The sequence below is a fragment of the Entelurus aequoreus genome, linkage group LG01 (genome assembly GCF_033978785.1).
Source record: "Entelurus aequoreus isolate RoL-2023_Sb linkage group LG01, RoL_Eaeq_v1.1, whole genome shotgun sequence".
Classification (NCBI taxonomy): domain Eukaryota; kingdom Metazoa; phylum Chordata; class Actinopteri; order Syngnathiformes; family Syngnathidae; genus Entelurus; species Entelurus aequoreus.
Window position 1 is genome coordinate 89,002,095 of NC_084731.1, and position 25,029 is coordinate 89,027,123.

The window sequence follows — 25,029 nt, forward strand, 5'->3', positions numbered from 1 at the left end:
GTCACCCTCAGTGTGACCTGTATGGCTGTTGACCAAGTATGCCTTGCTTTCACTTGTGTGTGTGTGTAAAGGCCACATATATTATGTGACTATGCCGGCACGCTATTTGTATGGAGGAAAAGCGGACGTGACGACAGGTTGTAGAGGACGTTAAAGGCAGTGCCTTTAAGGCAAGCCCCCAAAATTGTTAACCGGGTGGAATCCGGGAGAAATTCGGGAGAATGGTTGCCCCGGAAGATTTTCGGGAGGGGCACTGAAATTCGGGAGTCTCCCGGGAAAATGGGAGAGGGTGAGGGAACTACAGAATTTTTGACCGTAATTGCAGTACCATTTCTGGCCACACTACTACATATGGCTCCTTTAAGGATGTTGCAAACCACAAAGTAGTTGGCAAGTATGGTTCTATCGGGTTCAGGTCAGGACTCTGTGCAGGCCAGTCAAGTTCATCCACACCAGACTCTGTCATCCATGTCTTTATGGACCTTGCTTTGTGCACTGGTGCACAGTCATGTTGGAAGAGGAATGGGCCCGCTCCAAACTCCGCTAAGAGTGTGAAACTCCGCAACCTTGTGGACAGCCTTCCCAGAAGAATTGAAGCTGTAATAGCTGCAAAAGGTGGACCCACATCATATTGAACCCTGTGGGTTAGGAATGGGATGGCATATATGAGTCAAAGCAGGTGGCCAAATACTTTTGGCAATATAGTAAATACCGCTTGTTGTGAACTCTGACCGCTCCGGTCCGTCACTCAAATATGTCAGTGTGGAACATAAACTTCAATGTATTAATTCCTAGTATTAAATAACAAGAACACACCCTGTAGGAGACACCTACAAAAGTCTGTAGGAGACACCTACAAAAGTCTGAATGCTGAACAATACATTTGACATGATTTTATAAAACTACTGCAGTTATTTGTACAACATGATATTGTATTTTTTTTTAATCCAATTTAAGGTGCATGTTACATGTTAAAACTGGGGTTTTTGGAGAGTCAAGCACGGCTTAAATTGACTAAAATTTATTTCAACGGGCGGGGCTGCTTTGAGATACAAGCTCGGTAGTAAGATGAGGTACTTCTGTAACTTATCTTGTACAAGGTTGATCTTTGGGTGCTTGGGTAACCTTCCAGAGCTGTCGGGCGTGCTGCATCAGTGTCACATCCTGGCGTCTGAGATGGTCCACTTCATCCACCAGATGCAGTACTACATCACCTTTGAGGTCAGGACATGAGCGGGGGACCAATGTGGACTCTGTTAGGGGGAGTTTATTAAAAAGGGAAAAGGTGTCACATCTAAATCTGCTTTTATGGGTGTGTGTGTGTGGAAGGTGCTGGAATGTTCCTGGGACGAGCTGTGGAACAAAGTACAGCAGGCACAGGACCTGGACCACATAATTGCTGCACATGAAGTCTTCCTGGACACCATCATCTCAAGATGCTTGTTGGACAATAACAGCAGGGTAACACACACACACACACACACACACATAGGCCTGGGTCGATATTCGATAAGTCAATTAACCGGACAAATTAAATGAAAATGAAGTTGGTAAGTTTGCCAGCCTTGATAATCTCGTCATGTGTATGCGTTGTTACAGCAGCTGCGTGCGTTTGTACTACATGTGCATAAACGGTAATAAGCTCTGTATTACCCTATCAAATTAAAATGATCGAAAAACTGTGATTGATAACACGATAAAATTATGGCGACCAGCTAGCTATCTTAAATGCTAATGTGAAAACATTGAGAAATGTCATTCCCCAATTAAAACTTGCACAAACACATTGTTGTCTAAAGCAGTGTTTTTTCAACCTTTTTTGAGCCAAGGCACATTTTTTTCATTGAAAAAATCCGGAGGCACATCACCAGCAGAAAACATTAAAAAATGAAGCCGATATAGACAATAAAAAGTAGAGATGTCCGATAATGGCTTTTTTGCCGATATTCCGATATTGTCCAACTCTTAATTACCGATTCTGATATCAACCGATACCGATATATACAGTCGTGGAATTAACACATTATTATGCCTACTTTTGTTGTGATGCCCCGCTGGATGCATTAAACAATGTAACAAGGTTTTCCAAAATAAATCAACTCAAGTTATGGAAAAAAATGCCAACATGGCACTGCCATATTTATTATTGAAGTCACAAAGTGCATTATTTTTTAACATGCCTCAAAATAGCAGCTTGGAATTCGGGAGGAGTTTGAGGTGGGTGGGGGGGTGTATATTGTAGCGTCCCGGAAGAGTTAGTGCTGCAAGGGGTTCTGGGTATTTGTTCTGTTGTGTTTATGTTGTGTTACGGTGCGGATGTTCTCCCGAAATGTGTTTGTCATTCTTGTTTGGTGTGGGTTCACAGTGTGGCGCATATTTGTAACAGTGTTAAAGTTGCTTATACGGTCACCCTCAGTGTGACCTGTATGGCTGTTGACCAAGTATGCCTTGCATGCACTTGTGTGTGTGTGTGAAAAGACGTCGATATTATGTGATTGGGCCGGCATGTAAAGGCAGGGACTTTAAGGTTTATTGGCGCTCTGTACTTCTACCTACATCCGTGTACCACCTCGTACAGCGGCGTTTTAAAAAGTCATACATTTTACTTTTTGAAACTGATACCGATAATTTCCGGTATCACATTTGAAAGCATTTATTGGCTGATAATATTGGCAGCCCGATAATATCGGCAGCCCGATAATAAAAAGTTGTTCTCGCAATTGTTGGATATGAATTCAAACCATAAACATCCATGTATCATTATAGCTCCTGTCTCAAAGTAGGTGTACTGTCACGACCTGTCACATCACACCGTGACTTATTTTGAGTTTTTTTGTGTTTTCCTGTGTGTTGTGGTTTAGTTCTTGTCTTGCGCTCCTATTTCAGTGGCTTTTCCTCTTTTGTTGGTATTTTCCTGTAGCAGTTTCATGTCTTCTTTTGAGCGCTATTCACCCTTGTTTTAGCAATCAAGGCTATTTAAGTTGTGCGGACGCTATCCTTCTTTGTTTGAACATTGTTGATTGTCATGTCATGTACGGATGTACTTTGTGGACGCCGTCTATGCTCCACACGCTGTAAGTTTTTGCTGTCGTCCAGCATTCTGTTTTTGTTTACTTTGCAGCCAGTTCAGTTTTAGTTTCATTTTGCATAGCCAGCCCTAAGCTTCAATGCCTTTTCTTATCGGCACTCGCCTTTTGTTTATTTTTGGTTTAAGCATTAGATACCTTTTTACCTGCACTCTGCCTCCCGCTGTCGTCTGTATATTGTGATCGCGACAAACCATGTTCCCAACATCTACAAAGCAATTAGCTACCTGCTGCCACCTACTGATATGGAAGAGTATTACACGGTTACTCTGCCGAGCTCTAGACAGCACAGACACTCAACAACGGCACATTTGCGGATTATAATTACTGGTTTGCAAAAAATATTTTTAACCCAATTAGGTGAAATTACATAATCTCCCACGGCACACCAAACAATATCTCACGGCACACTAGTGTGCCGCGGCACAGTGGTTGAAAAACACTGGTCTAAACAAGTAAGATACAGTATTCACATTAAACATAAAGGCTGTGCTGTTTTAGGACAAAGTTATCGATATAAACTCTGTAATGTCGAGTTGAAACGGACTGACCCGGACTCTGTTCAACAGGAAGTGAAATTGTGTGACTTCACATAAACCAGAAGTGAAACAACTGATCACCCTATTTACATTTATTTTAAAAAAAAAACATCCTAAAATGTATACAAGTTAAAATGGAAGAAAATACATATTTAAACAAATAAAAATTATATGGCTCTTATGAAGCCAGAACAATATTACATTTTTCCTCTGCCAAGAAACTATATTGTGTGTCCATTTATTTTAGTTGCTAAAACAATACCACTTGGTTAAAATATTTTAGATCGTCTTTAATTTACTTTTTGAGCACATTAAACACCACAATAATAACTGTGAACATTTTGGTCACAAAAACTTTGTTTTGGTTGTGTATATGTGAGGTAATTTATTCAATATATATATATATATATATATATATATATATATATATATATATATATATATATATATATATATATATATATATATATATATTTTTTTTTTAAATGTATTAGTTTTTTGTAGGGCTGTCAAAGTTAACGGAATATTGTGTAAATTGTTTGGTCGTGTCCTTTATACAGAATGATTAGCAGGCTGAATGTTACATTTAATTAATAAATAGAGAAAGTTAAAACATTGCCATGCAGGAATATGAAGACTATTAACTTGCACAACATGTAATGTACAGAATATCAGAAACATTTATTCAGGTAGAAATATCACAGACTACATGACCAAACATCTTTGACGATCAAAGTATGATCATAACAATCCACATTTTTTTGTTATTAATGCTTGAGACTAGTATGTAAACATGGGAGTGTATGTAGCTCCTTCTCTGAATGCAAGTGCACCTAAAGCAAGAATACAAATTCTGTATTCCAACAAATTACCAAAAAAAAGCCTGTTTGTCCTTTTTGTTTTTAACTCTCTAAAAGAGCACAATGTTTAAAACCTATTTCTGTGCACCAGTGCACAAAGCAAGGTCCATAAAGACATGGATGACAGATGAACTTGACTGGCCTGCACAGAGTCCTGACCTGAACCTGATAGACCACCTTTGGGATGAATTAGAACGGAGACCAACATCCAACATCAGTGTGTGACCTCACCAATGCGCTTTTGGAAGAATGGTGGAAAATTCCTATAAACACACTCCGCAACCTTGTGGACAGCCTTCCCAGAAGAGTTGAAGCTGTAATAGCTGCAAAAGTTGGACCGACATCATATTGAACCCTACGGGTTAGGAATGGGATGGCACTTCAAGTTCGCATGTGAGTCAAGGCAGGTGGCCAAATACTTTTGGCAACATAGTGTATGAGAAATACAAGCGTATTGCATTTAAAAGGGTGTACTTGCAGTATTATCATGACCTCACTAATTAATTTGGTCTCAAAAACTAACGGCAATAATTTGTAGGTCAATATATCGTGGAGCAAAACTTGTTATGGGCCCAGGCCTACACACACACGGTTTGTAGAAAATAAAAAAAAAAGTTGTGGCAAAACTTTTCTTTTTGTAGTCTCTCTTGAACCAGCTGAGAGCCATCTTTGACCAAATCATCGAGTTCCAGAACGCTCAGGACTCTCTTTACCGCGCCGCACTGGAGGAGCTCGCCCTGCAGCTGGAGTTTGAGACGATGAAGGAAAAGAACCAGGCGGAGGTAAGAGAGTTGAGGAGGAGATGAACGTTGGACTTGACTCACGTGTCTGGTCCAGGGTCAGTGGGGGGTCACTGCCAAACAGGAAGAGGAGGAGAAGGCGAGGATTCGGGAGTTTCAGAAAACGATACCAAAGATGTGCTCGCAGGTCCGCATCCTCACACACTTCTACCAGGTAGCGTCTCCCGCGAGCAGACTCTGCATGGCTGCACTTGTCCTGGTCCTCCTTCACGTCTTCACTTTGTCCTCAGAGTATAGTCCAGCAGTTCTTGGTGCTCCTCACCACCAGCACCGACGAGAGTCTTCGTTTCCTCAGCTTCAGACTGGACTTCAACGAACACTACAGGTACCAGGACTCAGGCCAGGGTTACAGGAGAGATGCGTACCGCCAAGTTAAAGTTAAAGTACCAATGATTGTCACACACACACTAGGTGGTGAAATTTGTCCTCTGCATTTGACCCATCCCCTTGTTCCACCCCCTGGGAGGTGAGGGGAGCAGTGGGCAGCAGCGGTGGCCGCGCCCAGGAATAATTTTTGGTGATTTAACCCCCAATTCCAACCCTTGATGCTGAGTGCCAAGCAGGGAGGTAATGGCTCCCATTTTTATAGTCTTTGGTATGACTCGGCCGGGGTTTGAACTCACAACCTACCGGTCTCAGGGCGGACACTCTAACCACTAGGCCACTGAGTAGGTGTGAAGTGCAAGAACTGTTGCAACCGGGCCCAAAACAAATGAGGGCGGTCGCTGCTTTTATTTAAAAATGACTAGAGCTTTAATGACAGTGATGATCACACCACCTCCTCAGGCTTTTACATTTGGAATTTCAAATCATTTGAAGAATTGAAGTGAAATTCACTACATTGCAACTCCATACAGCCAAGTCATATGAAGAGTTTGTCACGTTTAACTCATGTTTCTGTTTAAACACGAAAAGTACTTGACAAACACTCAAATTAAACAAGTTCTCTCCATTTTGAAATTAAGTATTTTCCAACCATTTTCCAAAATTGTACAATATCAGGGTTTCCCACACATTCATTTATTTTACGTCCGCCACAAATAAAAAAACATTTAAAAAAAAAAAAAAAACTCCTCTCCAGCTTCTCAGGCAAATCATATAGTTGATGTAGATGCCCATATCGGCTGTTCAGATTTACTTTACAAAAGAGAAGTGTAGGATACTTCTCTTGTTGCCTTATTTGTATTTGACTTTATTAAATGTATTTATATTAGAAACACAACATGTGTATATAACAAAGGGTGCAAAGTCTGCAGGCAGTAGGAAACACATGGTTAAGTGTAGGGAGTAAAACTGATGGCAGTCTAAAGTTCAAGATTTTTGGAGCTCTTTGTTCAGTGGATCAGATGTTTGATGAAGCTCTGTGTCTATTTATTTGTTACTGACTGTGGCAGGACACCTCTGCCTCTGTTTCACTTTATGTTGCTGGTAAATAATATGGTTGTAGTAGTAGGCTAAAGTTAAATTATTTAGTATGCACTAATTAAAGGGGCAGAGCTTTAAGAGACATTTTAGCTTTTATATTTTATAAGATATATTTTTTGTAAGAACCACAATTAATAAGTATATTTCAGTGAATAACTTATTGTTCAAATCTGTACATAAAGTGTTGTAATTATATTGTAAAATGGATGGATGGACGTTTAAAACAAAACTGTTATTATTAATTAGTAAGTATACATTTTTTGAGCCTTTTCAGAGAAAATCAAATCATTGTAGTAAATTACTCGATGATGTCATGGTGACCACGCCCCCACCGCCACAGGTATCTTGGCAGTTAATGGGAAACACTGAATATTTATGATTTATACCTACAAAATAGGCTACTATGTTAGAATTGTTAGTTAAAGGCCTACTGAAACCCACTACTACCGACCACGCAGTCTGATAGTTTATATATCAATGATGAAATCTTAACATTGCAACACATGCCAATACGGCCGGGTTAACTTATAAAGTGCAATTTGACATTTCCCGCTAAACTTCCGGTTGAAAACGCCTTTGGATGATGACGTATGCGTGTGACGTAGCCAGTGAAACAGGAGTATCGGTAGCCCATTGAAGCCATTACAAAAAGCTCTGTTTTCATCTCAAAATTCCACAGTATTCTGGACATCTGTGTTGGTGAATCTTTTGCAATTTGTTTAATGAACAATGGAGACTGCAAAGAAGAAAGTTGTAGGTGGGATCGGTGTATTAGCGGCTGGCTGTAGCAACACAACAAGGAGGACTTACTTGGATAGCAGACGCGCTAGCCAACGCTAGCCGCCAACCGCATCTGTGACCGGGTGAAGTCCTTCGTCGTGCTGTCGATCGCTGGAACGCAGGTGAGCACGGGTGTTGATGAGCAGATGAGGGCTGGCTGGCGTAGGTGGAGCGCTAATGTTTTATCATAGCTCTGTGAGGTCCGGTTGCTAAGTTGCTAAGTTAGCTTCAGCGTCGTTAGCAACAGCATTGTTAAGCTTTGCCAGGCTGAGAATTATTAACCGTGTAGTTACATGTCCATGGTTTAATAGTATTGTTGATCTTCTTTCTATCCTTCCAGTCAGGGATTTATTTATTTTGTTTCTATCTGCATTTGAGCCAGATGCTATCACGTTAGCTCAGTAGCTAAAGAGCTTCGTCGATGTATTGTCGTGGAGATAAAAGTCAGTGTGAATGTCCATTTCGCGTTCTCGACTCTCATTTTCAAGAGGATATAGTATCCGAGGTGGTTTAAAATACAAATCCGTGATCCACAATAGAAAAAGGAGAGAGTGTGGAATCCAATGAGCCAGCTTGTACCTAAGTTACGGTCAGAGCGAAAAAAGATATGTTTTGCACTGCATTCTAGTCCGTCACTCTAACGTTCCTCATCCACAAATATTTCATCCTCGCTCAAATTAATGGGGTAATCGTCGCTTTCACGGTCCGAATCGCTCTAGCTGCGTTGAAAACAATAGGAAAATATGAGGAAGCGAACAACTGACTACGTCACGCTACTTCCGGTAGGGGCAAGGCTTTTTTTTTATCAGAGACCAAAAGTTGCGAACTTTATCGTCGTTGTTCTATACTAAATCCTTTCAGCAAAAATATGGCAATATCGCGAAATGATCAAGTATGACACATAGAATGGATCTGCTATCCCCGTTTAAATAAAAAAAATTCATTTCAGTAGGCCTTTAAGTTAGAAAGATCGCGCCAAGTAACAATATCCATGACTTTTATTTTATTACCTACAAAGTTATGCTAAAAGTTTACCCTAGCAAGATAGTGCCAAGTAACATTATTTGGTAAAAATGCTAACATTAAACATGCTAACAGTTAGCATGCTAGAAATATAGGGCCATGTACACATATTTGACTTTTAGTTTCACATCTATAAAATGAGCTTACACTAAGTATACTCATACTTGCCAACCCTCCCAATTTTCCCGGGAGACTTCCAAATTTCAGTGCCCCTCCCGAAAATCTCCCGGGGCAACCATTCTCCCGATTTCCACCCGGACAACAATATCGGGCGCGTGCCTTAAAGGCACTGCCTTTAGCGTCCTCTCTCACCTGAAAAGGAGACCATTATATATGTCTCCGTTATCCATAGGTTTATCTATAACCCATAAAGTAGGCAGGCACGGAGCTATTTCTCAGCGTGTGTTTATTCCAGTCGGCACATTAATACACTGACATACAACATCCGGATTCCCATCATGCATTGCTTCAAAACTACGGCAAGTAGTAATGTCCAAAAACATAACAGAGACGAAGCAGAAGAACGAAGAAGAGAAATGGCGACGAGGAGTACGCTTGCAAGTTCCAAAATGATTGGAAAAATAATTTCAGTTTATCCAGGACAGATCGAAGGGGAAGGGGTATGCTGCCTGCACATTTTGTAGATCAGACTTTTGTGTGTGTGTATATGTGTAAATAAATGAACACTGAAATTCAAATATTTATTTTATTTATATATATATATATATATATATATATATATATATATATATATATATATATATATATATATATATATATATATATATATATATATAGCTATATATATATATATATATATATATATATATAGCTATATATATATATATATATATATATATATATATAGCTATATATATATATATATATATATATATATATATATATATATATATATATATATATATATATATATATAGCTATATATATATATATATATATATAGCTATATATATATATATATATATATATATATATAGCTATATATATATATATATATATAGCTAGAATTCACTGAAAGTCAAGTATTTATTTAATTTATTATATATATATATATATATATATATATATATATATATATATATATATATATATATATATATATATATATATATATATATATATATATATATATATATATATATATATATATATATATATATATAAAGAAATACTTGCATTTCAGTGAATTTTAGCTATAAATATACTCCTCCCCCCGGCCCCGTGTTGTACTTACAAAGTTAGCAAGATTGCATCATGTAACAATATCCAATATTTAACACCTTCAAATTGTCTACATGCTAACTGTTAGCATGACAGCACAAAATACAGAGAGTGTTGAATGAGTTGATTATTTGGAGTTTGGAACAAAACTTGGTTGAGAAATAAGGAAGTAGTTGATTCTCTGGAAGACACTAAAATGATCCACTGGAGTTTATTGAAATTGCAATTCTGCTTCCTTTTTGCAATCTCAATTCAAGTGTATGAAATGAACTTGGAATTTGGGAGACATTTTCAATCTAATGATGTGCAATGTCAGCACTTCAAGTGCATTGTGTACCGTATTTTCCGCACTATAAAGCCCACCTAAAAACCTCTAATTTTCTCAAAAAACTGACAGTGCGCCTTATAATCCGGTGCGCCTTATATATGGACCAATATTGAGCCACAACAAACCTAAACTTCATTTTCATAAAGTTTAGGTCTCGCAACTACGGTAAGCAGCCGCCAACTTCTTTATCCCCGTAGAAGAAGAAGCGCTTCTTCTTCTACAGTAAGCAGCCGCCCCCGTAGAAGAAGAAGAAGAAGCGCGCGGTGCATGCTGGGATATATGACTGCGCGAGGCGTGCCGTTTCATTTCCATTTGTTTGTTTATGTAAAGACCCCAAAATGGCTCCTATTAAGAGACACGCTTACGACGCAGAGTTTAAACTCAAGACGATCAGTCACGCAGTAGAACACGGGAATAGAGCAGCAGCGACACTGACTCCATTAATGATGTTGGATGCCGTATCCGCCCAACTGTTTAATTCGGACACTGAAGAAGAAGAATTTGAGGGATTCGTGGATGAGGAATAACTTCATAAAGTGAGCTTTGCATGTTTATTTTGTGTGTTGTGTTGTGTGACATTAAAGGCCTACTGAAATGAATTTTTTTAATTTAAACGGGGATAGCAGATCTATTCTATGTGTCATACTTGATCATTTCGCGATATTGCCATATTTTTGCTGAAAGGATTTAGTATAGAACAACGACGATAAAGATTGCAACTTTTGGTATCTGATAAAAAAAAAGGCTTGCCCCTACCGGAAGTAGCGTGACGTAGTCAGTTGAACATATACGCAAAGTTCCCTATTGTTTACAATGATGGCCGCATGAAGTGAGAGAGATTCGGACCGAGAAAGCGACAATTTCCCCATTAATTTGAGCGAGGATGAAAGATTTGTGGATGAGTAAAGTGCAAGTGAAGGACTAGTGGGGAGTTGAAGCTATTCAGATAGGGAAGATGCTGTGAGAGCCGGGGGTGACCTGATATTCAGCTGGGAATGACTACAACAGTAAATAAACACAAGACATATATATACTCTATTAGCCACAACACAACCAGGCTTATATTTAATATGCCACAAATTAATCCTGCATAAAAACACCTGCGTGTTTGTTATGCTAGCTCCTAGCTCCATAGAACACGCCAATACAATTCAAACACCTGATCAACACACACAATCACTCAGCCCAAAAGACCGTTCACCTAACCCAAGGTTCATAAAGCTTATATATTTTAAAAAAGTTACGTACATACGCAAAAAAAAGTTGCGCACAAACGGTCAAGCGATCAAATGTTTAGAAGCCAAAGCTGCATACTCACAGTAGCACGTCTGCGTCTTTGTCATCCAAATCAAAGTAATCCTGGTAAGAGTCTGTGTTGTCCCAGTTCTCTACAGGCGTCTGTGTATCCAAGTCAAAAGTCCTCCTGGTTAGAGTCTCTGTTATCCGAGTTCTTCCATCTTGACTGCATCTTTCGGGAATGTAAACAAAGAAGCGCCGGCTGTGTACTGTTGTTGCTGACTACGTTCGAAAAATACGTCTATTTCGCACCGACGGCTTCCTTCTCCATAATGCAATGAACATAATTGCAACAGATTCACGAACACAGATGTCCAGAATACTGTGGAATTATTAAATGAAAACAGAGCTTTTTCGTATTGGCTTCAATGTGGAAGGCATACCCGTGTTCCCCGGTCTACGTCACGCGCATACGTCATCCTCAGAGGCGTTTGGAACCGGAAGTTTAGCGGCAAATTTAAAATGTCACTTTATAAGTTAACCCGGCCGTATTGGCATGTGTTATAATGTTAAGATTTCATCATTGATATATAAACTATCAGACTGCGTGGTCGGTAGTAGTGGGTTTCAGTAGGCCTTTAACGTTTGAGCAACGTTGAGTTATTGATATATTGTTATTGCTCTGCGCTATTTCGAGTGTTACTATATTGTGATTGCACTAACGTTTGATTTACCGTAACAGTATCACTCTTTTTTACGTGTTTATTGAATCAGGGAAAAGTTCCCCTCCACTACGTGATATAAATGTTGCACTACATGTTATACCTTGCTGTTGCTAAAAGATAAACAAAACACCACGTCACTGACTTTACCTCGGGGAAAATAATAAAACAGCCGTTTATTCATTTTGGGAGTGAACAGAACAAAACGCTGGTTTGTAATCTATTAATAAAGTTTGACTGACCTATCTGACTGTTTTGTTGACGTTCCCTTTAGCGCAGCTCCATCTAATGGATGCACAGGTGCGCCTTATAATCCGGCGCGCCTTATATATGAACAAAGTTTTGAAATATGCCATTCATTGAAGGTGCGCCTTACAATCCGGTGCGCCTTATAGTGCAGAAAATACGGTATCTCTAATTATTTGTCGTCGATTTTATATTGTGGAATTTATTGCGCAGTTATGTTACTTACATTATTTCAAGTATTTCAATTCCTATTTTTTTCAACTTGCACGTCATAAAATTAAGTTATAAAAGTACTTAAATTTGTACGTTTTCCCCTTATTGATTATTGGTCGGGGCATGGTTTTAGCACCGACAGTGTTGATGTGTCAGCAGTATTTGATAACATGCAAGCGATAACACAACCCTTCCTTTTGCATGCATACTTACTGACCGTATCGTCCTCAGGGCCAGAGAGCCGAGGTTGCGTGCGTCGCTAGGAGCCACACGGGGGCGACGGATGTCCAATATCTGACCTCCGGCTTTTGGAACATCAAGTAGGAAACGACCAAGAGGACCACCAGCACTTGACTCCAACAGGATGTCCTGCACTCAACCCTCTGGCAACATCCTGTTGGGAGATCCAGGGAACTGTCAACAACAACAAAGAATCAGCCTTACTGATGGAAAACATGTTGTTCCTCTGCGTGGTTGCCAAGTTGAGGCGTGTGTGTGTATACTCCATGCATATGTGTGTACAGTATGTGTATACTGTATGCATATGTGTACAGTATGTGTATATTGTATGCATATGTGCATACAGTATGTGTACAGTATGCATATGTGTGTACATGATGTGTATACAGTATGTGTATACTGTATGCATGTGTACAGTATGTGTATACATGTATATTGTATGCAAATGTGCATACAGTATGTGCGTACAGTATGCATATACTGTATGCATATGTGTACAGTGTGTGTATGTGTATATTTTATGCATATGTGCATACAGTAGGTGTGTACAGTATGCATATGTGTGTACATTATGTGTATACAGTATGCATATACTGTATGCATATGTGTGTACAGTATGCATACAGTATATGTGTATACTGTATGCAAATATGTGTACAGTATGCATGTGTGTACAGTATGTGTATACTGTATGCATATGTATACTGTATACATATGTGTACAGTATGCATGTGTATACTGTATGCATATGTGTGTACAGTATGTGTATATGAGCAAGATGGCGACGCTTATGAGCGCAATTTTCTATATTTTGCATTTTATTGCCGCAATTTGTCAGTGGTACAGTAGCAGTGTATGGGCCAGAGGTGAACAAAATGACGGTGGACTATCACAATCATACGCACAATCTCTTGTGTTGACGTTTAAGAGTATTGACAAGCTGTTCAAGTGAAACCCAACTGTTTTTTGTTTTTTTTAATAAGGGTAGTTAGCGGCAATATTAAGTGGAGTTGGCAAACCTTACTAAAATACCTCAGATTTAAAAGCAAAAAAAAAAGAAAAAAGAAATAGATAATCATCACTTGTCATCAAGTGGAGCAAAAATGTTTTTTTATGGGATTTTTTTTTTTTTTTTAAATGGTCATTGAAGATTGGTGCTGCACGTGTAAATAAGTGACGTGAGGCTGAAACTGGCTGTGCTTTCTGTCTTCTACATTGTGCACACGCACGTCCCATCATGTGTAAACTCCAAGCAGCTCACGTTGCGTTCAATAAAGTCATGTTTTTAAAAGGTGCTGTTGACTTGTTGCTACTAGTTACTACCTTCACTTGTAGCAAAGACAAGGAGTACTTTGGTATATAGGGTATGATTTTTGTTTTTACCTTAAAAATTGAACTTAATAAGCTCGCATCTTTTCCGTACAACCTCTTTTATCTTAATAATCTTAATCTTGTGTGAATACAGTTGTTTCATTTTGACACACTGGGCCTAAAATCTATGAGTATTATAATAACTATACAAAATGTCACACACGTTTAATGAACCTTTTATGACAAAATATGCAAATGTGAAAAGTATCATTAAGAAAACTCAGCTAATCAGCAAACATACCAACATATTAAATAATAATAATTAGGGGTGCACAAAAAATTGATACACAACCAAATCGTGGTTCGTATTCATCCCAAATTCAAACCGATTCATAATTTTAAAAAGTCGATTTAGAATTTTTAAAATAATTTTTTCTTTAAGAATACATTTTTTAAAATACATTTTAAAAAGGAGTTTTCCTAACCCTTTTAAAAAAAGTTTCATTTTAATCATCATACCGAGTAATACATTGCGTGAATCGGGTGGAGTGGAGAATCGTGTGGAATCGAGAATCAATTCTAAAAGGAATCGTCACCCCAGGAATTGGAATGCCCAAATATTCTCACACCCTTAATAATGATTAAAACATGGCAAGTCTTCAGACAGTTTTAATAAACGTTGACTAAATGTACACAAGTTTTGTTTCACCTCAATGAAGCAGAAGATAATTTAATATAATTTAAGGGTCAGGTCTGTTTTAAAAGGCGTGACGTGTGCCAATTACAACTCCATCCGCAACCAAACATCTGCTAATGCTTAAATTGATCAATGGAGCTTCTTTTTTTCCACCTATAGAAATAAAGGCATTGTGTTAAATTGTATGCTACACTTTCACTTTGGAAAGCAGGATTCTTTAAAGAGCCTAATAGGGTGCACAGGAGTTCCAGGGACACGTGCAAAATGTTTTAAATGATTCTAAAAATAGAATATAAATGATCAGAATGACTCATTGTATAAAATAGGTGGTTGTGGTAAATAAAACAATGATTTTACATAATTTATTACACAGTATAATTAGCAAAACAGTGAATTGGAATTAAGTACATAAATGTGTCAAAGCACATTTAATCATTAAATTAATTTTAAACTTTAATTAGTTGTTTCATCATTTGATGGATTGATTTCATTATTGAATTAAAAAAAAACCACTCAGCCATTAAAAGTCAGTGGGCGGGGCTAAAAATAAAGTAATCCAATGACTGCTTAGTATGGAGCCCCTAAAGGGACATGGGGGAAAACAATTTTTTTAGAATTAAAAAAAAATTTTTTTTTAGACATGTATCTCGTGCTCAAGTTAATAATAAAAAAAAAAATATATATATTATTATAAATATTTTTTTTTAGACATGTATCTCGTGCGCACGAGAAAGTTTCTCTTGGGCACGAGATACATGTCTACAAAAAAAAAAAAAAAAAATTAGAAATTTTTTTTTTTATATATAACTTTATAAAAAGTTTCTCATGCGCACGAGATACATGTCTACAAAAAAAAAAAAAAAAATTTTTTAAACAATTTCCCCCATGTCCCTTTAGGGGCTCCGTAGCTTTGGTTTGAATCCGGGAACTTTTGAAGTCCCCCAAAACATGGCGGCAAAGGAGGACATACTTTTACTAAGTTTTTCAGTAGTTGGTAGTAGATGTTTCAGACCTTGTGGAGGATGTGGACTCAAGACCTGCTGACCCAGACCATGGAGCGGTAAAAGTAGAGGATTTTATCGAAGCTGTCTGAGGTATTTCCGCACTTTCAGACCAAAATAGTGAGCAGTGCTCCTCCGCCGCTCTGGTCGAAATCCCACCGGAAGTGCTAACCCAAGAACCAATCAGGTGTTAGGACACGCCCACTGACTTGGATAGCTGACTTTGATAGGTCAAATACATTTATGATGTGCAGGTCCAGGAAATAAACAAATCATCAAATAAATATTTAAATAATCAAATAATGAAATCAATAATAAATTACAGGGATGAATAATCAAGTAAAACATAACTATAAATACATTCATGAAGTGCTAACACACAGGTCCTTCTGTAATTAATTACACAAATAATTAAATATTGATATTTTGTATTGATTTTTAAATGACATTCATGAAGTGATGCCATACAGGTTAAAAAATAATTCATTAAATAAGTAAATATAAATTATTAATTAAATTAAATCATTATTTAAATAACTAAAACTACATTCGTGAAGTGCAGCCACAGAGGTTCATACAAATCATTAAATAATTCTTAAAATTGAGAAACAATTAAATCATGATGTAATTAATTACATGTATAAATAATTATTGAAATAATTAAATACATTAATGATGGTTCATGAAATGATAAAACCAATCATTTAAATTTTGAAACAATCAAATCATGAAATAATGTTAATAATGGATTATATAATAATAAATACATTCATCCATCCATCCATTTCCTACCGCTTGTAAAATAAAAAAATCTAATAAATATTTAAATCGTGTAATAACTGGAATAATTAAATTAATAATTAACTACATGATGACATAATCAATAGAATATTGAAATATAAATACATTCATAAAATAAATCAATTAATTCCATCCATTTTCTATTGCTTATCCCTTTCGGGGTCAATTATTTAGATCGTGTAATAAATGGAATAGTTAAATCAATAATTAACTACATGATTACATAATAAATTAAATATTTAAATATTATAAATACATTTATAAAGTGCTGACACGCAGGTTTGAAAATATTTAAATTACAATAAACCACTAATTAAATAACTAATCAAATATTGAAATAATTTATTAAATGCATACTTAAATATACATTTTCATTAAATGAACTACGTTAAATAAATATTTAACATATTTTACGACACATTTCAGTAATTATTGAAGAATTTCTCTCTTTATTTTTACCCCATTTGACCGTCCATGAAGCCTCAGCCCTGCGTTGTCATAATTGACCAGCAGGGGGAGCAGTAGCTCTATATTTGCCCTGATTTACAAAATTACAAAACTTTTTTTTTTTTTTTTAAACCTTCTTTGGCGACTATATAAGAGTGCCTTGCTTGGTGGTTTGCGTTAACCCCGATGACGTCATCAGTGATCTCTTGTTGCACACACGCTGCATTTACATCACATCACTTTGTGTCTATTTTCCTGTCAATAGGATTGGCAGACTGATATTGCAACGCTCACAAAGACCCACTACTCCAGAGTTTCTTCCAAAAGGAAAAGTGCACACAGAAGTGTTGTGTGGGGCCGTAGTGGACATTTTGAAAAATAGGCTACATGTTCTGAAATGATTCATTCATTCATAGCGACATTAGACGACTCTCTGTCTTTTGATTGGCTGAGTGCTGGATTAACATTTTGAGCAGGCCTGCTATTGTCCTCCGGGACCTTTTAAGGCCAACATTTTAAGGTGCGACTGGCAATACGTGTGTGCCGTCACGTCAACAACAGACAGCTGACATTTCATGACATTTGCTGGAGCGGCAGGACGTCTGAGAATGTTATCAAAAGGACGAATTCCTCTTTCTCCACCGGCTCACCCACGAAACAGTTTGCGCTACTTTCCTCCTTCGTTTGCTCGCCTGCTGGAGGACAGATTTGGCTTTAACGAGAATCCCCGGCGCAGAAGCCAGCTGTTAATTGGGCATTTGCATTTGTGGGCTTTTAACGAGGCTAATTAGAGCCAGTACGTCAATTCCGGACTAAAAGCCGCTACTTTTTTCCTAGCCTTTGAAATCTACGACGCGTAGAACGGTGCGGCTAATTAATGGAATTTTTTTTTGACGGACATAATGTAAATATAATTTTATAAGAACAAGCAAACACACTGAATAGGTGTTGTTTGTGCTATGACTAGGGATGATGTTCAAAACCGGTTCTCCCGGTTGTTCGATAAGAAAAAAAACGATTCCATGGACTCAAATCCCTTTTTGAGAACCGGTTCCCGTTATCGAGGCCACTATAGTAAAGAAAAAGAGTTGGTTCTTTATTCGAATCCCTGGGAACGAATCCCGTCCCACAGGAAATGCCCTGTGGAACATCACAGGAAATGACGTAGCTCAGTCATTAGGCGGCAGATACAGAAAGCAGCAAAAATAATGGACCGGAAAAAACGCCTCAAGGCATGGCTTCATTTTACCAAAAAAATGCGACGAGGAAACGGCAATATGCAATTATTGCCAGGCTTCGCTCCCGTGTAAGGGGGGGAAGTACAACAAGCATGTTGAAACATGTTCAGGCCGTACTTAACCTGAACGTTCGAGAACCGTGTTGTGTCTTCGACACGTGGAGAAGCAGCGACAGAGATGACGAAGCACGCCCCTCTTCCTCTGCTTTAACCTGCAGCCCCAGTTCCAGTGATAGTGGCGGTGAGTAACTAACGTTAACTGTTGCCGGTTAATTTCCATATTTGCTCAATTGTAGCCTTTAGGCTAAAATAAGGTTACCTCTTATGTCAACCAGGACTGCAGTAATATTAGCTAGACTAACGTTACCTAAGCATAGTCAGTGGCTAACGGTAACATTAACGTTAGCCTTTTTGTATGTGTCTGATAACGTTAACGTTATCTTGTAGCCTACACCACTCCAGAGTTTGCAGGTCTGTCTAATAAACTATTGCTTTCTTTCTTTCTTTAGTTTATTTCGTACATGAACACACTTACAGCATAACACATCACAGTTTCATATCCTTTCACTTTACATCATGTCCGAAAAGGAGTAGGAAGAAGTAAAACTTATTTAATCCTACCCCTTTCCCACTTCAAAGCGTTTACAAATATATTCATCATTTACTGACCTTTTTATGATAAAATAACATCTGTGAATTAGTATATACAACAGTTTTGTAATATGTAATTAATTAATTCAGTCATTATTAATATACTGAGATGAAGAATATCTTATTTTCAATAAGGTTGAAAGTATTTCTCATAACTCTTCTTTGTACTTTGTAAGCACTATTAATTTGAACAACCTCTTAAAGTGGATCATATCAGTACAAGGTTTAACTTCATTACTTAATCCATTCCTTCCATCATTTAATTCCACATACTAATGCTAAAGACTTAATAACAGACACCCTAGTCTTCCCATTCAGCTAATTTCCCCTCTAATTCTATGCTGTGTCTGTCCCTCATTTTCCCTCCAGGAGAAGGACGTGCAGTCATTCCTGGAGGAGGCCACACTGATGGACCCCAGAAGGTTTAGATACAGACTGGAGGAGGATGTCGTCAAACCTATCTGCGTGTCCAAGCTAGTTCCACGCCAAGTGAACATGTTTTTTCCACCGTTGGCGACACGATTAGCGAAGAGCGGGTCAGACTTGATCCTGAAAAAGCAGACATGCAAATTTTTTGGAAGAAGAATTGTTGATTGATGACTGTGGTGTTCTTATAGTGTCATAGTGTGTTTAGTTAGTATGTTCCAATAGCAGCAGAAGTGCACTTTTTGGAGAGCTGTATTATTTTCAGTTTTGTGCCCAAGGGACCGATTTTATTTAACACTATATTATTATTTATACACCTATAGTGATCACAGAGACAGGTTGTTTTTGCGTTACTGTATATATTTGTTTTTCTGAAAAATCCCACTTAATATACTTTGGGTAACAACAGTCAATATTTTTTTTTTTTTTTAGGGGGGTAACAACAGTCAATATATATTTTTTTTAGGGGGGTAACAACAGTCAATATTTATTTATTTATTTTATTTTTTTCTTATAAAATAAAAGTGAGCTTTTGTTAAACCAAATATTGTGTTTTTTTCCATATACAACAACCTATCTGGATTCGATAAGGAATCGGTTCGATAAGAGGATTCGATAATGGGCTCGAACTCGATAATTTCTTATCAAACATCATCCCTAGCTATGGCGCCATCTTTTGGACGAGTTCGCTCACTGCATCCTGTTCAGACTGAGCTATGAACCGGCAGTACAATTGTCGTTTTGTCTTCGAGCCTTCCATAGCGTTTCTACTCGTATGGATTCTTCATTCATCAATCCAAGCAACGTTTGTGACTTTTCCAGTAGAACCGAAACTATTCTTACTTACTAAACCGTCCCATGTCTGAGGTGTGGAGGAGTGTTTTCATGCATTTTTTTATGTGCTACTGTAATGTAATGTCGCTAGCGTCACTAGCATTAGTTAATATGCTAACATGTGTACAAGTGTCTGTGTTATTAACTTATCATTTCTTTTTGTATGGTTTAAATTTCACAAAACACACAGTAAATTCACCAAGACGTCACCGTGGAGTTATGGAGTCTGTTTAGCTGATTGGAGAGCTAGCTTCCGCAGCTAGTGGGTCCATGACGATGACTTCTGTTTTGTTTGATCAGCCGTTTTACTGCCTTGTTACAGACACCGTTTAGAAACTAAGTTATTCTAAATAAACAGATACAAACTATTTATGTGTAATTAAATCATTTCACAGCATTTATATCTGCGGCTTATGTATTGGAGAAGAAAATATTCAAAAATATAGTGGGTGTGGCTTGTATATCTGCACGCTCCATTGTCATAAACAATAATTCAAGAGGCAGATTAGTGCGATATAAGGAGTATGACACGAAAACAATCCCACAGTTGACTATTAACCATGCGGCCCGCAGCCTATTGTCGGAAAAAAGAAAACAATAACAGTGAAAATGTAAGGGAAAAAAAGCATAAAATCAGCTGACATTTTCAAACTAGTAATAATAATATACTTTGTCTGTTAGAATAATTTTATCTAAGTTATCACAAAAACTTTGTGTTTCAATGAGTTCCCAGCGAGAAGCAAAAACATGTCTTTGAACCTCCCAAGAAGAAGGCTTGTAAAACTCCACTGTGTAGGGGGGAAGCAACATGAAGGTGTTCGGTTTCTTTCATGTGTTGTAATCAACAGAAAGATGTTGTCTGACCCAAGAACTACAAAAGCGAAGAGGAAGCAGGACCAGACTCCCCTCCAGGCACCGCTTCTTTGAACTGTTTTACGACCTTTTCTGTGAACTGTTTACGACCCTCGTCCCTTAGAAGCAGCTGTTGCCATGTGGTCAGAGAAAGTCCAAATAAAGGAGGAGACGTACATTTTTTCGCCAGAGCGTGCTTGAGACTGTTCAAGAGTACAGACCAGACGTTTCTCCTCAAACTGAGCCAAATTTGAGTCTGTCTCTGTTTGATTCTTTGCTTCTTGTCCTGTTTAATAGATGTCATCAGTGTTAGAACCTGACATTGTTACTTATAACACATAGCTGTTTTTAGCATTTTTTTTTAAATGAAAAAATATAAAAATGGCCCGAGCATAATTTTCAGTATGCGGCCCTCAGTGGAAAAGGTTCAGACAACCCTGATCTAAAATATAATAAGCTCTCAAAATAAAAAAACATTATAAAATAAAAATGAACCAAGTTAGCTCGTTCAATAAAAAAAAACTAAAACAAACTTATGAATTAACTAATTTGAGAAATTATAGCAACAATAATCAACACTGTTAAATGTGTAACTAAACATTAATATTTTTTTTACAGGCAGAATTTCTGGCACAGTTATGCAATAGTTATATTATAATTATTATTATACTTTTATTGTTACAAGGGAAAGTAACAGAAAAATGTAAGAAAAAATAAATAAATTACCTGAATGTAATGTAATGACAAAAAGCGGAAAAATATTCTAACTAATAACTAAGAACTAAGAATAATAATATACATAGTCACCTGTAACAAAGAGCTGATAAAGTTTTGTCTTTAAATATATATATCTGTTTTTAGCATTTTATTTCATAAAATATCTTCGGTGTGTTGCTAAATGTTTATACTGCATGCTTCGTTATTACCCAGAAGGCTTAGCATGGGGGAAACTGTGCATGAAAATGGTAAGCTTAACAGAGAGCTCACAACAAAAAGAAAATACAAAAGTAGAATCACAAATACTACTGATCGTGCACACAACTCCAACAATGATCCCACACTCACATACAAGCGAGACTCTCTTAAATAGTGCCCGGGTGCAACACATAATCACCAAGCAGCAGGGGTGAAGCTGCTGCAGGGACAACACAAACAAAACAGCACGTTGAAACAAAATAAGAGCAGGAAGTGAACCAAAAACCCGGGAAAAACACCCCAAAACTAAACAAAGAATGACCTGGCATAACAGATCGTAACAATTTTTAGTTCATGTAGCAGTTTTTATTAGAGATGTCTGATAATGGCTTTTTTACCGATATCCGATATTGTCCAACTCTTAATTACCGATTCCGATATGTACAGTCGTGGAATTAACACATTATTATGCCTAATTTTGTTGTGATGCCCCGCTAGATGCATTAAACAATGTAACTTTACCATGAATTGATGAACGTGGACCCCGACTTAAACAAATTGAAAAACTCATTCGGGTGTTACCATTTAGTGGTCAATTGTACGGAATATGTACTGTACTGTGCAATCTACTAATAGAAGTTTAAATCAATCAATCAATCAAAAACAAGGTTTTCCAAAATAAGAAAACAACTTCAACTCCAGTTATGGAAAAAAAGTGCTAACATGGCACTGCCATATTTTTATTATTGAAGTCACAAAGTGCATTATTTTTTTTTAACATGCCTCAAAACAGCAGCTTGGAATTTGGGACATGCTCTCCCTGAGATAATCCTGATACCCACTACAACTATGGGGAATACTATACTTTGACTTTCACAAAGTGCTTTTTTTTTTTTTTTAAACATGCCTCAAAACAACAGCGACAAAAACAATGAAGGCACACAACTTCTGTCCAGAGTATACCAGAGCATACTTGCCAACCTTGAGACCTCCGAATTCGGGAGATGAGGTGGGCGTGGTTCGGTGCTAGCGGGGGGGTGTATATTGTAGTGTCCCGGAAGAGTTAGTGCTGCAAGGGGTTCTGGGTATTTGTTCTGTTGTGTTTATGTTGTGCTACGGTGCGGATGTTCTCCCAAAAAGTGTTTGTCATTCTTGTTTGGTGTGGGTTCACAGTGTGGCGCATATTTGTAACAGTGTTAAAGTTGTTTATACGGCCACCCTCAGTGTGACCTGTATGGCTGTTGACCAAGTATGCTTGCATTCACTTCTATGTGTGTAGAAGCTGCATATATTATGTGACTGGGCCAGCACGCTGTTTGTATGGAGGAAAAGCGGACGTGACGATAGGTTGTAGAGGACGCTAAAGGCAGTGCCTTTTAGGCACGCCCCCAATAATGTTGTCCGGGTGAAATTCGGGAGAATGGTTGCCCCGGGAGATTTTCGGGAGGGGCACTGAAATTCGTGAGTCTCCCGGGAATATCGGGAGGTTGAAACCGATACCGATAATTTCCGATATTACATTTTAAAGCATTTATCGGCCGATATTATCGGACATCTTTAGTTTTTATGCTTGAAAACGCTTAATTTAGGCCACAGGTGTCAAACCGGGGGCCAGATCTGGCCCGCCACATTATTTTAAAAAGCTTGGAAATGTGCATCAATAAAGTTTTTCAGCTAAATGTATTCATTATTTCCATTATGAGAGAAATGAAATGCACTGCAATTAATAACGTACCTTCTCAACTCCGATATCTGTTATCTGCATGAGCAACAAGATATTCCAGGCATTTTTTTGGTTATCAAAAATATTTACAATAAACATCTGCTCGTCTGCAAGGCAAGTTATTTATAATATTCAAATGCATATGCAATTGTGTAATAATATGAGACAATAATCATCAATCTTTATTGAAATAAATATTGCCGGTTACAAGTGGCCCTCAATGAAAACCAGTTTGACACACCTGATTTAGGCCAGAAATACATAAAATATGCTTAAAAATAAATAAATACATTATAGTGATGCTGCTAACTTCGAAGTGGTGTGGCGAGGGACAATTGTAGATATTTTTTTCCCCAGTATGAGTGTGAATGTTGTCTGCACTGTAAAAAAAAAATCCTATTTTTATGGTTAATTTACTCTAAATTTCTACTGTAATTTTTCAATTTTTTTAAAATAGTTTATAAAACTGTAGAATTGAAGACATTATCTGTAAATAAACAATCCGCCTGTTATTTTAAGTAATATGCCAGTAATGACAAACTATGTATATTTATATTTTTTTTACAGAAAAATACCAAATTAATGATACAAAGCATTTTCTGTTTTCTTATATTACTTTCAAATTCATGTAAACTTACAGTAATTATCTTTCATTAAATATGTAGCTTGTTATATAAAGGTCTATGTTTATACTAACAATCTAACTAAGGTATTTTTCTACAGAACTGTTTGCATCGTCACTTTATTAAAGGTGGGTGATCTTAACAATTCAGAAAAAATCTGTAAAATAATGGTATTTTTCTGTGGAACTGCCAGCAATGTCACTTCATTAAAGGTGTTTGATCGTAATAATTTGGAAAAACTCTGTAGAATAAAGGAATTTTTCTGCAGAACTGTTTGCATCGTCACTTTATTAAAGAAGGTTGATCTTAATTTAGTAAAAATCTGTAAAATTACGATATTTTTACGAAAAACGTTTCATGAAAATTTCTGTAAATATGTTTTTGATCATTATTTGGTTTACAATGTTTTACTTTAATTTTATGGTTTTCGTTTGGCAGCCGTAGTTGCCAGTAGATGACCGTTTTTTTACAGAATTTTTTTTTACAGTGTGTCTATCTGTGTTGGCCCTGTGATGAGGTTGCGACTTGTCCAGGGTGTACCCCGCCTTCCGCCCGAATGCAGCTGAGATAGGCTCCAGCACCCCCCCGCGACCCCGAAAGGGACAAGCGGTAGAAAATGGATGGATGGATGGATGTCTGCACAGATTTTTTAAATTCAAACTAAAATAAAATGTGCTTAAAATGATGTTTCCATCATGGACAGTACAGACAAAACTAATGAAACGAAATAGACAAACTTTGACTTCTGCGTGTAAAATTCATACTGGAAAT

At 37.3% G+C, this 25,029-nt stretch overlaps 1 protein-coding gene across 1 annotated transcript in view; it reads left to right on the top strand.

The window, feature by feature from the left end:
* The window catches only part of tubgcp3 (tubulin gamma complex component 3), a 31,903-nt gene extending 17,869 nt beyond the window's left edge, over window positions 1–14,034 (top strand). The window contains exons 18-23 of the mRNA XM_062060802.1: window positions 1,133–1,221; window positions 1,330–1,461; window positions 5,127–5,267; window positions 5,323–5,439; window positions 5,516–5,610; window positions 12,732–14,034. Of these exons, the coding sequence (XP_061916786.1) occupies window positions 1,133–1,221; window positions 1,330–1,461; window positions 5,127–5,267; window positions 5,323–5,439; window positions 5,516–5,610; window positions 12,732–12,798 (641 nt within the window). The 3' untranslated portion in view covers window positions 12,799–14,034. The remainder of the gene's footprint in view (window positions 1–1,132; window positions 1,222–1,329; window positions 1,462–5,126; window positions 5,268–5,322; window positions 5,440–5,515; window positions 5,611–12,731) is intronic.
* Window positions 14,035–25,029: the final 10,995 nt, after the last annotated feature.